Below are 13134 nucleotides of genomic sequence, written 5' to 3'. Positions count from 1 at the left end.
AATTTCAACATGAGATTTAGGGGAGACAAACATTCAGACCATACCATAAGGGATACATATAATTGTAATTTCTTTATCTAATTTAACTACAAGAAAATATCACTGTTTAACTCGAAGAGTAAAATTGCTAATCTTAAAACCTTTCTTTTAATAAAGACATTAGATACTACATTGAACAAAAGAAAAAAGAGTTGTATTTACTCAAGAAATCAAGTACTTCAGTAAGAGATGGGGTATGTCTTCTTTTTTAATTTTTAAAGTAATTTTTTAAAGTGACCAAGCTTGGTTTATTTATTTATTTATTTGCAGATTTTTCCTCCCAAGTAGAAAATATCCTAGGGGCAAGCCTGTGTATGATGTGCCTGTTTCTGTTATTCAGATAAATCGTGTGTCAATTTAACTTCAGGGTTGTACTCACCAGGTAAAAGTTGTTCCTGGAATAGTGGTATAGGTCACTTCCTCAGCCCCCTTTTGTTACTACTGTTTTGTAACAGGTACTTTTATTCTGTAGAAAAACACTAAAATCAGCCTATTGTGTAAATGTTCCTAATGTAAGTAATGTACTTCTTTTTGGAATATAAATATGTACTATCCTTTTCAACTGCTCTGGATGGTGGTATAACAAAATCTTGCTTTAGCATGGCTAACTGGCCTGACCTTGAAAGACTTGTTAAGCAACCACATTGGTTGTTAACATTCTGTTAAACCTAATGTTCCCATTATCTTCAGTCGCTTTCATTTTTCTTGTTGCTTCTTTGAAGCATCTATACAGATTCAGGCTTTTTCCATCCTTTACAACAAATACAGTGAAACCTCCCTTGATCCCACATCCCCACCTACCTATTATCTAATCCTTATATTTCCTCATCCAAAGTTCTCAGATCTCTACTTTTATACTTCCTATTCATTTTTCAACCTACAAGGTATAAAACTTCTGACCAGTTTTCCAAATCATTTTGACACTTTTTAAACCCAGTCATACTGGTTTCTCAAGTGTTGTCCATTTCTTCCTTAAACTTTTCTATTCTCTTCTGAAATATCATCTCTTAGCTTTCTCCTGGTCTCTTCATGTTTCTCAGACCATTCTTTTGTGGCCTGCTTTTCCTCTGTTCAATACTTAAATGACAGGGATCTAAAAATAATGAACTGATAAGAGAGTGTATATAAAGACATGAAGCCATAGCGGGATGGCATGTTTTAGAAATCTTGTATAGCATAATACAGCCTGATTGTTGAGTGTGCCAGTGACAAAAGATAAAGCTGGAAAAACCAGCCTGTTGAGATTATAAAGTACCTTGCACTATATAAAGGAGTTAGATTTTTATCTTGGAGGCTTTGGAAGATTATAGAGTAACCTGATTGGATAGTCATTTTGGAAAGATCTTCTAGTTGACAGTAAAGAATGAATTATTTGGCAAGATTGGAAAATGGCTTTTGAACTGTTAAACACTTGTCTTTTGTTTTTTTTGTGTTTTGTTTTTTTTTTTTGAGGCAGTCCCTCCCCGTCTGTCACACAGGCTGGAGTGCAGTGGTGCCATCTCAGCTCACTTCAACCTCCTCCTCCCGGGCTCAAGCGATCCTCCCACCTCAGCTTCCCAAGTAGCTGGGACTACAGGCATGAGCCACCATACCTGGCTAGTTTTTGTATTTTTTGTAGACGGAGTTTCGCTATGTTGCCCAGGCTGGTCTCAACTCCTGAGCTCAAGCTATCCACCTGCTTCAGCCTCCCAAAGTGCTGAGATTACAGCCATGAGCCACCACCCCCAACCCTCATTTTTTACTGAATACATTTTACAAGATGACCACTTGGTATATGCATGCCTTGTATAAGGATTCATAAAGTTTCTATGTATTTCACATTTTTAATAAATTCGCATTTATATTAGAATAATTTGCAGAAAGCAACAAAGTAGTATTTAAATAAAACTATCAATATTGTCTTATTTATGGGCTAAAAATTTAAATGACTATTTCCAAATTTTCACAAAATGTAAGTGGCTATTCTTATATTGGACTGAGCTAAATGGCATATAAATTATCTCTACCACACTTAGCAGATTGTTTGGATTGTATATAGAAGTAAATGTTTTAAAAAATGTAAACTCATAACGACCTTTATGAACTCTGTGAATACACAAATTGTGTCTGTCTTCATATATATGTGTATATATATCTGAAATAAGTTTCATAGAACAATAGTTACCCTTCTTAATGTGATGGATATTAGTATTTCTGTGGTATTTTCATTTCTTAAAAATATTGATCACAACTCTCTGAATTGACTTTATAGCCTACTGATAGGTCACAGTTTGCAGTTTAAAAAGCATTTTGGGGGTTGAGCATGGTGGCTTGGCCTCTAATCCCAGCACTTTGGGAGGCCAAGGTGGGCAGATCCCATGAGGTCAGGATACCAGTATGACCAACATGGTGAAACCCCCATCTCTACTAAAAATACAAATATGCCAGATGTGGTGGTGCATGCCTGTAATCCCAGCTACTTGGAAGGCTGTGACAGGAGAATCACTTGAACCTGGGAGGCAGAGGTAGCAGTGAGCCAAGATCACCCTACTGCAGTCCAGCCTGGGTGACAGAGTGAGACTCCATAGCAGTGAGCCGAGATCACTCCACTGCAGTCCAGCCTGAGTGACAGAGTGAGACTCCATAGCAGTGAGCCGAGATCACCCCACTGCAGTCCAGCCTGGGGGACAGAGTGAAACTCCGTCTCTAAATAAATAGATAGACAGACAGACAGACAGACAGGTAGGTAGGTAGGTAGGTAGGTAGGTAGGTAGATAGATAGATAGATAGATAGATAGATAGATAGATAGATAGATAGATAGAAAACTCCATCTCTAAATAAATGGAGGGATGGATGGATGGCTGGCTGGCTGGCTGGCTGGCTGGATTGGATGGATTGGATGGATGGATGGATGGATGGATGTCATGTCAGTGATCCTGAGAAATGTTCAAGGCCTGGCTTAAGGCAATAACAGTAGGGGAGGGGAAGATTTGAAAGATACTTAATTGGTTTCAGTGCCTAGTCACTGTCTTGAATCTAGTATTTACTAGATTATTAACATCATAAAGACCAAGTTTAGTCCTCATCATTCCTTCAGTAGTAACATATATTAAATGCCTGCTATGTGCCATGTAGTAGTAGCCCCCATAAAACAGAGAAGATAAAATAGCTATGAAACAGATCTTAATCTTTCTTCTAAAATAAAAACGATAAAAATACCAAATATCTTGATAGTCCAGAATCTGTATCTGGTTGAATTGATTCTCATACTGGAAATTTTTATTTTGGTATATAAGACAGGAATGTTTCCGGAAAATTTTTAGTTTGCCAAGTACTAAAACAAAACCTTTTAGTGAAATTACATTTAAGAGTCTTGAATGGACATGTATAAATTTCAAAATGTTTATTAGGTTCTCATAAATGTTGTTAGTATGTATCTTATTTAAAATGTGATAATTCGATAAATGTATTTTGCTCACTGCTTTATTTAAAGTGCTTTGAGGTTTGGACTTTTTGTTCTTTTTTTGTTTGTTTGTTTACTCAAAACTTTTTTGTCATTTTTTACATACATATGCAGGAGGAATATTGGTCATTTTCTTTGATGTCTTTGTTAGGTGGGATGTTTAATCCTATTTTCATAAGATACTGATATGTGTTCCTGTTTCTATTTTCTAGAGAAGTTTTTATAGAATTGTTTTTATTTATTTAAATGTTTGGTAGAATTTACTAGCAAGGCTATCTAGCCCTGAAGTTTTTCTTTGTTGGAAGATTCTTAACTATGAATTCAATTTATTCATTAGATACAGGACAATTCAGGTTATTTTCTCTTCAGTGCATGTTGTTAGTCTGTTTTTCAAGGAATTTGTCCTTTTTTTCTTGGTTGTCAAATTGATGGGCAAAGAGTTGTTCGTAATACTCCCTTATTAACTTTGTAATGTCTATGGGAACTGTAATAATGTCCCCTCTTCCATTCCTGATAATGCTATTTTGTGTCTATTCCTTTTTTTCTTAGTCAGTCTGGCTAAAGTTTTACCAGTTATTAATGTTTTCAAGGAAACAGCCTTTAGTGGCATTGATTTTTTGTGTGTGTAGTTTTCTGTTTTCAGTTTTATTGATTTCCACTCTTACCTCTTTTCTTCTGCCTATTTTAGGTTTTTATTTCTATTTGCAGTTTCTTAGGTAAAAAGCTTGAATCATTGATTTGAGACCTTTCTTTTATTTTAATGCTATAAATTTTCTTTAAGCTTTCCTTTAGCTGCATCCCACACATTTTACATTGGATTTTTTTTAATAGACTTTATTTTTTTAGAGAAGTTTTTGGTTCCCAGTAAAATTGAATGAAAGGTACAGAGATGTTTTACATACCCCTTGCCCTAACATCCCACACCAGAGTGGTACATTTGTTGTAATCAATGAACTTAACATTGACACATCATCATCATCCACAGTTCATAGTTCACATTTTGGCTTACTCTTGGTGTTGTACATTCTATGAGTTTTGACAAGTGTGGTTATGAGTTGTATCTATCATTATAGTATCATACAGAATGTTTCCACTGCCCAAAAAATCTTTCATGTTTATTCCCCCATTCCCTTAAACCCCAGATAACTACTGATGCTTTTACATTCACCATGGTTTTGCCTTTTCCACAGTGTCATGTAATTGGAATCATACAGTGTGTTTCCTTTTTTGATTGACTTCTTTCACTTGGTAATATTCAATTAAGGTTCCTCCATGTCTTTTCATGGCTTGACAACTTTTTAAAATCTGAGTAATATTTCATTTTCTGTATGCACCACAGTTTATCCATTTACCTACTAAAGGACATCTTGGTTGCTTCCAAGTTCTGGCAGTTTTGCATAAAGCTAATATAGATATCCATGTGCAGGTTTTTTTGTGGATATGTTGTCAACTCATTTGGGTAAATAACCAAAGAGTATGATTGCTGCTTCTTATGGTAAGACCAGATTTAGTTTTGTTATAATGTGCCAAACTGTCTTCCAAAATTGTTGTACCGTTTTGCATTCCCACCAGCGATGAATGAGAGTTCCTGTTGCTGATAGGTTGGATTTTCATCTTTATTCAATTAAAAATATTTTAAAATTTCTCTTGTGACTTACTCATTGTCCTGTGGGGTTACTTGGAATTTTATTTGTTTCCAAATAGGAATTTTTCAGCTATCTTTCTGTTACTGATTTCTATTTTAATTCTGTTATGGCTATATAACGTGCTTTTTATTATTCGTTTTAAAAAATTTATCAGAGTTACCCAGAATATAGTCTATCTTGGTAAAGAAGAACTTGAAAAAGATGTATATTCTGCTGTGGTTGGGTACTGTTTACATGTCAGTTAGATCAGCTTGAGTGATAGCGTTGCTCATGTCTTCTGTATCCAGGATACAGAAATGTTGCTCACGCCTTGTTCTGTCCACTACTGAGAGGGATATTGAAATTACCAAGTAAAATTGTGGATTTGTCTAGTTTTCCTTTTAATTCTAGTACAGTTTTGAGTCATTTTGAAGCCTGTTGTTGGATATGTACACATAATATTCTTACGTCTTCCTGGTGAATTGACCCTTTTATCCTCTATAATGCTCTCTCTTTTGTCTTTGTTAATTCTTGTTCTGAAGTCTGCTCTCTGATGTAGGCCATTCTGGCTTTATTTTTGTTAGTATTTACATAGTACTTTTTGCAGTCTTTTGCATATTTAAAATGGACTTCTTGCAGATGTTGTCTTTTTCATCAAATTTGGCAATCTGTCTTTTAATTGGTAGTTTAAGTGATTTATACTTAATGTAATTATTGATAATGGATTTAGGTCTGCCAGCTTACTGTTAGTTTTCTGTTGATGCCCTTTGTATTTTATTCCTCTGTTTCCTCCTTTCCTGCCTTCTTTCAGATTGATCTGCCAGCTTTTTAACTCTCTTCATTTTTGTTGTTTTATTTTAGTGCTGCTATAGGATTTACGATATACATGCATAACCTTTCGCAGTCTATCTTGAATTAACATTTACCTTCTTCAAATAAGATGTAGAAGCCTTAAAATATTCAAGCCATTTTACCTTTCGCACCAACCTTTGTGTCCTAATGTGTATTACATCTTCTTATAATGAAAATGTCACCAGACAATGTTAAACTTTTTGCTTGAAAAAGTCATATTTTAAGGTTGGGCCTGGTGGCTCACACCTGTAATCCCAGCACTTTGGGAGGGCAAGGTGGGTGGATCACTTTAGCTCAGAAGTTCAAGACCAGCCTGGGCAACATGGCATAACCCCATCTCTACAAAAAAATATATAAAAATTAGCCAGGCATGGTGGCATGTGCCTGTAGTCCCACCTGCTTAGGAGGCTGAGGTGGCATGATGGCCTGAGCCCGAGAGGCGGAGGTTGCAGTGATGCGAGAACACGCCACTGCTTGCGACAGAGCAAGACCCTGTCTCTGGGGAAAAAAAAGAAAAAGTTGCGTTTTAAAGAAAGTAACAGGAGAAAAATGGTCCTGTTAACCCAGATGTTAACCTTTCCATTACTCTTCCTTCCTGAAATTACAGGTTTTCTTCAGATATATCCCTTTAGCCTGAAGAACTTACTTTAGCATGTTTTAGAGCAAATCTGATGGCACAAGGAATTCTCTTAGATATCCTTCATGTGATCATGTCTTTACTGGAAAAAGAATAATGAATTGAAAGTTCTTTATCTCAGCACCTTACTCCAATCCTAAAACTGTCTTCTGGTCTCCATGGATTCTGATGAGAAATCTGTGGTCATTCAAATTGGTGTTCACTTATACGTACTGTATCATTTTTCTCTGGCTGCTTTTAAGACTTTTTTTTTCTTTATCTTTGGTTTCAGAAGTTCGATTGTGCCTACACTTGGTTCACTGAGCTTATTGATTGTGTAAATTTTCACAATATTTCACAATATTGCATAAAAGCTAATATAGATATCCATGTGCAGGTTTTTTTGTGGACATGTTGTCAACTCATTTGGGTAAATAACCAAAGAGTATGATTGCTGCTTCTTACGGTAAGACCAGGTTTAGTTTTAGGACTTAATGATTGGAAAGTTTTCAGCTATTACTTTGTTAATTTTTTTTCTTCACCAAACTCTCCCCTCTTTTTCCACCATTCCAGTTGACAATAAAGTTAGACATCTTGATGTTATTCCATAGGTCCCTGTGGCTCTGTTCCTTTTTTTCTTAGTCTTTTTTGTTTCCTCTTTTCTTACAATTGGAGATTTCTATTAATTTGTCTGAAGTTCACTAATACTTAATTGTGTCATCTATGTTCTGCTATTGAGCCTATCCAGTGAATTTTGTATCTCACTCAGATAGTATATTTTTCAGTCCTATTATTTCTGTTTGGTTCTTATTTGTAGTTTTTCTGCTGAGAACTTGTCTCTTTCCATTCATCTTAAGTGTGTTTACCTTTACTTTTAAAGTCTTTTTCTGATAATTACAGTATCAGGATCATATTGGGGTTGGCATCTGATTTTCCTTTTCTCTCAAAAATTGATAATGTTTTTTCTGGTTTTTTACATGTCAAATTTAAGTTTTGACTGTATACTGGACATTCTAAATATTGTGTCGGCTCTATATCTATTCTAATAGTCTGGAGAATGCTGATTTTGTTTCTGCCATTGTTTTAGCAGACAGTTATCCCAGTTTTGTTCAGACTGTTCTGTCTTGATTATTGTGGGTGGGGTGGATCTAATTAATCTCAGTTTCAATTTTCAAAGCCTTTGCTATGCTGTGTTGAGTCTCTCCTTAGCATGTGCAACTTGGAGGTAAGCCCTGCACTTGCATGGATTTATACAGGGAATTAGAGATCGCTTTCTCTAACTTGCTCTTTTCATGAATCAATCTCTAGCTCACAGTGGCCTCTTTCCCAGGTCTTCTAGTCAGAAAGTGAGGGTTTCTCAGTGTTAGCTTAAGCTTGTTCTGCCTTTACAATCTCAGCTTCCTTATTGGGACCCACCCTCAGGGTAGAACTGTGGGAGAAAAGAAAATAATATAGGGATTCTCTTGGTATTTTTGGACCACTTGAACCTCATTCCTGGTTTTTCCAGCCAGAAAGATAGGAGTTTTAGCTGCTGGCTTTGCCACTGCTGCTAACTCCATGACTGAAAGTTCCAGTTTTGACTTCCTTCCACAATCTGCCTGCTTATTTTACTTTTCATTCTTCAGGTGGTCGCTTATTCAGTGTTGTCCAGAACTTCTAGTTGTAATCAGTAGAGTTGATTATCCATCTTGGACATATTGAATCTTTGCCTAAATTGACAGACTAATAAATGTTGACTAATTGCTTTATTCACTCTAACACAAATATTTTACTGAATAAGGGCATAAAAATAACATGACTTTAAAAAAAAATTTCATTAACTACCTTTTCATTATTGGTTGATTTCTTTTTATGAAGTCAAGATCAGTTATAGCTAGAATGCAAGGTACTTATTGAGTGTATTGTAAAACATTTAAAAACAAGAGTTTTATTTAACAAAGAATAATCCTTTGATATAGTACTTTTCGGCATGATTTTTTTTTTATCTTGAAGATATTGAGCAATTGCAGTTGCTGTTTTAACTGTACTTTCAAAGCCAATCTTTTCACTATGTATATATATATTTTTTTTAGGGGAAAAGAGTTGGTACTGGTGCACAAAAAACAAGAAGTAAGTATTTTGATATCTTTAAGTGTATTTGGTTTGCATTTGAAAAATCATAAAAGATCTTCTAAAATCATGTAAACCACCCTCTAAATGACTTGTTCACGACTTTCTTGGTCTTTATAGAACATAGATCCTTGTTGAAGTTTGGTGAAGCCTGTGGACCGCATTCTCAGAATAATGTTTTTTTAAAACGTTTCTTTTAAAGATCACTAGACTACCAAGAAAATGAATTACATTAAAATGTAGTTACCAAAATAGTTTTTAATTATGAAATAGTGATAACTTGCTTTTTAATACACAGAACAGGTTCTAGCAGTGAATCTAATTGCTGTCATTTTGAATTGATAAGCGTAAACAATGCTGTGAGATATCTACTGAAGCAATTCATAACTGATGAAAGTCTGTGCTGTTTCTATTAGCATCAAAGTCGCAGGTACTGCGAATACTGTGATGCTACATTTATAATTGGAGGAAATGCTAAATTGCAGTTTGAGGTTAGTGAAAACAATAGTGTAGTTTTTCTCCTGTTCTAATTTATGACCCTCCTGAATCCTGTTCATTTGAGGGTTCCATTCAGTTTAAGAATCTCAGAATATAGAGAGAGCTTCTGTTATTTTTGGAAATGAGGTGGTAATGGAAGTACCTCATGAGGCTTAAAACTTTAAAGTGGATACATGGTTTTTTGTTTGGAGGGTTTTGTTTTGTTTTGCCATAGTAGTTTTATTTAAAAAAAAAAATTTCCTGGATTTGCAAGTATCTAATATGTTTTCTATGTTCTCAAGCAGGAAGACTGAAAAAGCCTTTTGTAAAGGTGGAAGATATGAGCCAGTAAGTATCTAAGTCCAATCTGTATGATTTAAGTGCAGTACTAAAGGGGAAAATCACCTAAATAATTAGGCTAGCTCGATTAGTACTGTTAGGTTCCTTTGTGTTTGATTTATATTATGCTAACGTGCTTGCGGCACAAGTTAATGAAAGTAACATTAATTCATATATGCTCAAGGACTAAATTTAGTTTCAGTATGTTGTAGATATCCCTGAAATAGCTGGTTTAGAAAAATCATGACACTATTTTTTAGTATTTAAATTATTCTCTGGCTAAATGCAGTACCAAATGATTTAGAACTACTGAAAGATTACACCTACATTTGCAAAAAAGAAATTATTAGATGCTATTTAGAAATAGAAAATCTTAAGTATAACATCTCACATGGTTGATTTCCAAAACTCACTCTGAAGTACTGTAGGGTAGTCTTTTTGTTGTTGTTTGTTTTGATTTTTTGAGATGGAGTCTTGCTCTGTCACCCAGGCTAGAGTGCAGTGGCACAGTCTCGGCTCACTGCAACATTCACCCCACCCCCGGTTCAAGCAGTTCTCCTGCCTCAGCCTCCCAAGTAGCTGGGATTGCAGGTGTACGCCACCATGCCCAGCTGATTTTTGTATTTTTAGTAGAGATGAGGTTTAACCATATTCGCCAGGCTAGTCTCTAACTCTTGACCTCAAGTGATCCTCCTGCCTCAGCCTCCCGAAGTGCAGGGATTACAGGCGTGAGCCACTGCGCCCAGCCATGTGGGATAATCTTAATGAAGACCTCAGATATAAATAGGCCTGCCATGAGAGAATTAGATTACTTTCTTTTTTCTTTCCACTTACTAATTTAGACATGTGTGGTTAATTCTCTTGGGTATTCACACTGAGGTGACAAAAGTATATTGAAAACTGCTTTTTATGAAATGTGTTCCTGTGAAGAAAAAAGTGCAATTCAAAAAGAGGCCTAGAAAAGACACTAGTATACGAAAGGACAGCCCATGTTCATGAATTGGAAGACATAATATTGTTAAGATGTTAATACCACCCAAAGTGATCTACAGATTCAGTGCAATACCTATCAAAATTTCAATGATGGTTTTTGCAGAAATAGTAAAAATGTATCCTAGAATTCATACGGGATTGTAACAGATGCAGGATACCTGAGACAGTCATTAAAAAGAACAACAAAGGCCGGGCATGGTGGCTTACGCCTGTAATCCTACCACTTTGGGAGGCCAAGGCGGGCAGATCGAGACCATCCTGGCTAATACGGTGAAACCTCATTCCCCATCTCTACTAAAAATACAAAATATTAGCTGGGCATGGTGACAGGCGCCTGTAGTCCCACCTACTCAGGAGGCCGAGGCAGGAGAATGGCATGAACCCTGGAGGCAGAGCTTGCAGTGAGCCAAGATCGCGCCACTACCCTCCAGCCTGGGGGACAGAGTGAGACTCCGTCTCAAAAAAAAAAAAAAGAAAAACAAAATAAGAGGTCTCTCACTTCCTGATTTCAAAACTTACTGTAGTGCTACAGAAATCAGAACAATTTGGTATTAGAATAAAGACATATAAATCAATGGAATAGAATAGAAAGCCTAGAAATAAACCATCACACATATGGCCAAATGATTTTCAACAAGGGTATGAAGATCATTTAATGCAGAAAGGACAACATTTTTAACAGCATTGCAAAAACTAGATATACACATGCAAAAGAATGGCATTAGGCTCCTACCTTACATCATATTCAAAAGTTAACTCAAAATGGACCAAAGACCTAAAATGGTAAAACTCTTGGAGAGAACATAGGGGAAAAGCTTCATGACATTGGATTTGCAGTGCTTTACTGGGTATGACACCAAAAACACAGATAACAAAAGATAAAATAATTAAATTGGATTGTATCAAAAATACAAATTCTATGCCTAAAGGGATATATAACATTCCAAAGAATGGAAGAAGATACTGCAAGTCATATATTATTTTTTTTTTTTTTCAGCTTTCTCAGGTTGAACAAGTCATATATCTAATAAGAGTGTTAATATCTGGAATATATAAAGAATTACAACTCAACAACAAAACAACCCAGTTTTAAAAATAGGCAAAGCACTGAATATAGACATTTTTCCAGAGATGATACACAAATAGCCAATAAGCATATGAAAAGATGCTCAACATTACTAATCATTAGGGAATTGCAAATCTAAACCACAGTGAGATACCACTTTACATTATTTAGGATGGCTACTATTAACTCCACAGCAGCCAAAAAGTGAAAGTAATCCAAGTCCATCAGCAAATTAATGGATAAATATGTGAGATGTGTGTACACACACTCAATGGAATATTATTCAGCCTTAAAAAGGAAGGAAATTCTGATACATGCAACATGAATAAACCTTTTAACACATGCTAAATGAAATAAGATGAAAAATACTGCATGGTTCCACTTATGAAGCACCTACATAAGTCAAATTGATAACAAGAAGTAGAATGGTGGTTGTCAGGGGATATGGAGAAAGGGTATTTGGGAAGTTACTGTTTGATGGGTACAGAGTTTCAGTTTTTGCAAGATGAAAATATGTCATCTTACAAAAGATGGATAGTAGCAGTGATGGTAACACAGCAATTGTGAATACTTAATACAACTGAATTGTACCACAATTTTTAAAATGTGTAAGTGTTAAAAGTATTAGGCCTGAAATTGATTTTTTGAAGGGAAGCCTAAATAATTTGTTGTTTATTTCAGATTCCAGCTGAATTATATGATTTTGAAATACAAAACTTTAAAACTTTTGTTCTTTAATCATAAAGAAGCTCATGTATTTGTCTTTCTATTCTTTTAGACTTTATAGGCCGTTTTATCTTCAGCTGACCAATATGCCTTTTATAAATTATTCTATTCAGAAGCCCTGCAGTCCATTTGATGTAGACAAGCCATCTAGTATGCAAAAGCAAACTCAGGTTAAACTAAGGTTGGTTTGAATCTTTACTTTTAGAAGGAATATTGAGAATTTCATCTCAACTTTTCTTTGTAAAGATTTGAAATAGTTTGGTTTATGCCATAATGGTTGTTTGTGTTTGTAATTACTATTCTGATTACTTTTCCCTCTGTATAAGTCTGAATCTGTTTAGATGGAGGTGGGGTCTTAAAATATTTGTAAATGAAACTGTGTAGTTTATCTTGAATTATCTGAAATATTCTCCAGATTATTCATTAAATCTTTAGTTTGCTTCTCAATATAGTATAAAGAAATATGATTAAAAGTACTTGCTGAGCGGGGCGCAGTGGCTCAAGCCTGTAATCCCAGCACTTTGGGAGGCTGAGACGGGCGGATCACGAGGTCAGAAGATCGAGACCATCCTGGCTAACACAGTGAAACCCCGTCTCTACTAAAAATACAAAAAAAAATTAGCCGGGCGTGGTGGCGGGCGCCTGTAGTCCCAGCTACTCCGGAAGCTGAGGCAGGAGAATGGCGTAAACCCGGGAGGCGGAGCTTGCAGTGAGCCGAGATCGCGCCACTGCACTCCAGCCCGGGCTACAGAGCAAGACTCCGTCTCAAAAAAAAAAAAAAAAAAAAAAAAAGTACTTGCTGATATAAGTCTCTGCAAATTACCAGATTCTGTGTGTGATAGTTTAGGA

The 13134-nt window shown here is 35.7% G+C and overlaps 1 protein-coding gene across 5 annotated transcripts in view; it reads left to right on the top strand.

Annotated features, from left to right (window-relative positions):
* DBF4 (DBF4-CDC7 kinase regulatory subunit) overlaps positions 1 to 13134 on the top strand; it is a 32586-nt gene that overhangs the window by 11744 nt on the left and 7708 nt on the right. For 2 of the 5 annotated variants that reach the window (XM_007982285.3, XM_007982286.3), the window contains exons 6-9: positions 157 to 233; positions 8648 to 8684; positions 9464 to 9509; positions 12338 to 12466. In XM_007982285.3, coding sequence (XP_007980476.1) covers positions 157 to 233; positions 8648 to 8684; positions 9464 to 9509; positions 12338 to 12466 — 289 coding nt within the window. Of the gene's footprint in view, positions 1 to 156; positions 234 to 8647; positions 8685 to 9463; positions 9510 to 12337; positions 12467 to 13134 lie in introns of those variants that run through there. The other 3 variants (XM_007982287.3, XM_073009146.1, XM_073009148.1) reach the window with 3 other exon arrangements.

This window comes from Chlorocebus sabaeus, chromosome 21 (assembly GCF_047675955.1).
Source record: "Chlorocebus sabaeus isolate Y175 chromosome 21, mChlSab1.0.hap1, whole genome shotgun sequence".
Lineage (NCBI taxonomy): Eukaryota > Metazoa > Chordata > Mammalia > Primates > Cercopithecidae > Chlorocebus > Chlorocebus sabaeus.
Note: the sequence above shows the minus strand (reverse complement) of the source record. Positions and strands in the feature narration are given on the sequence as shown.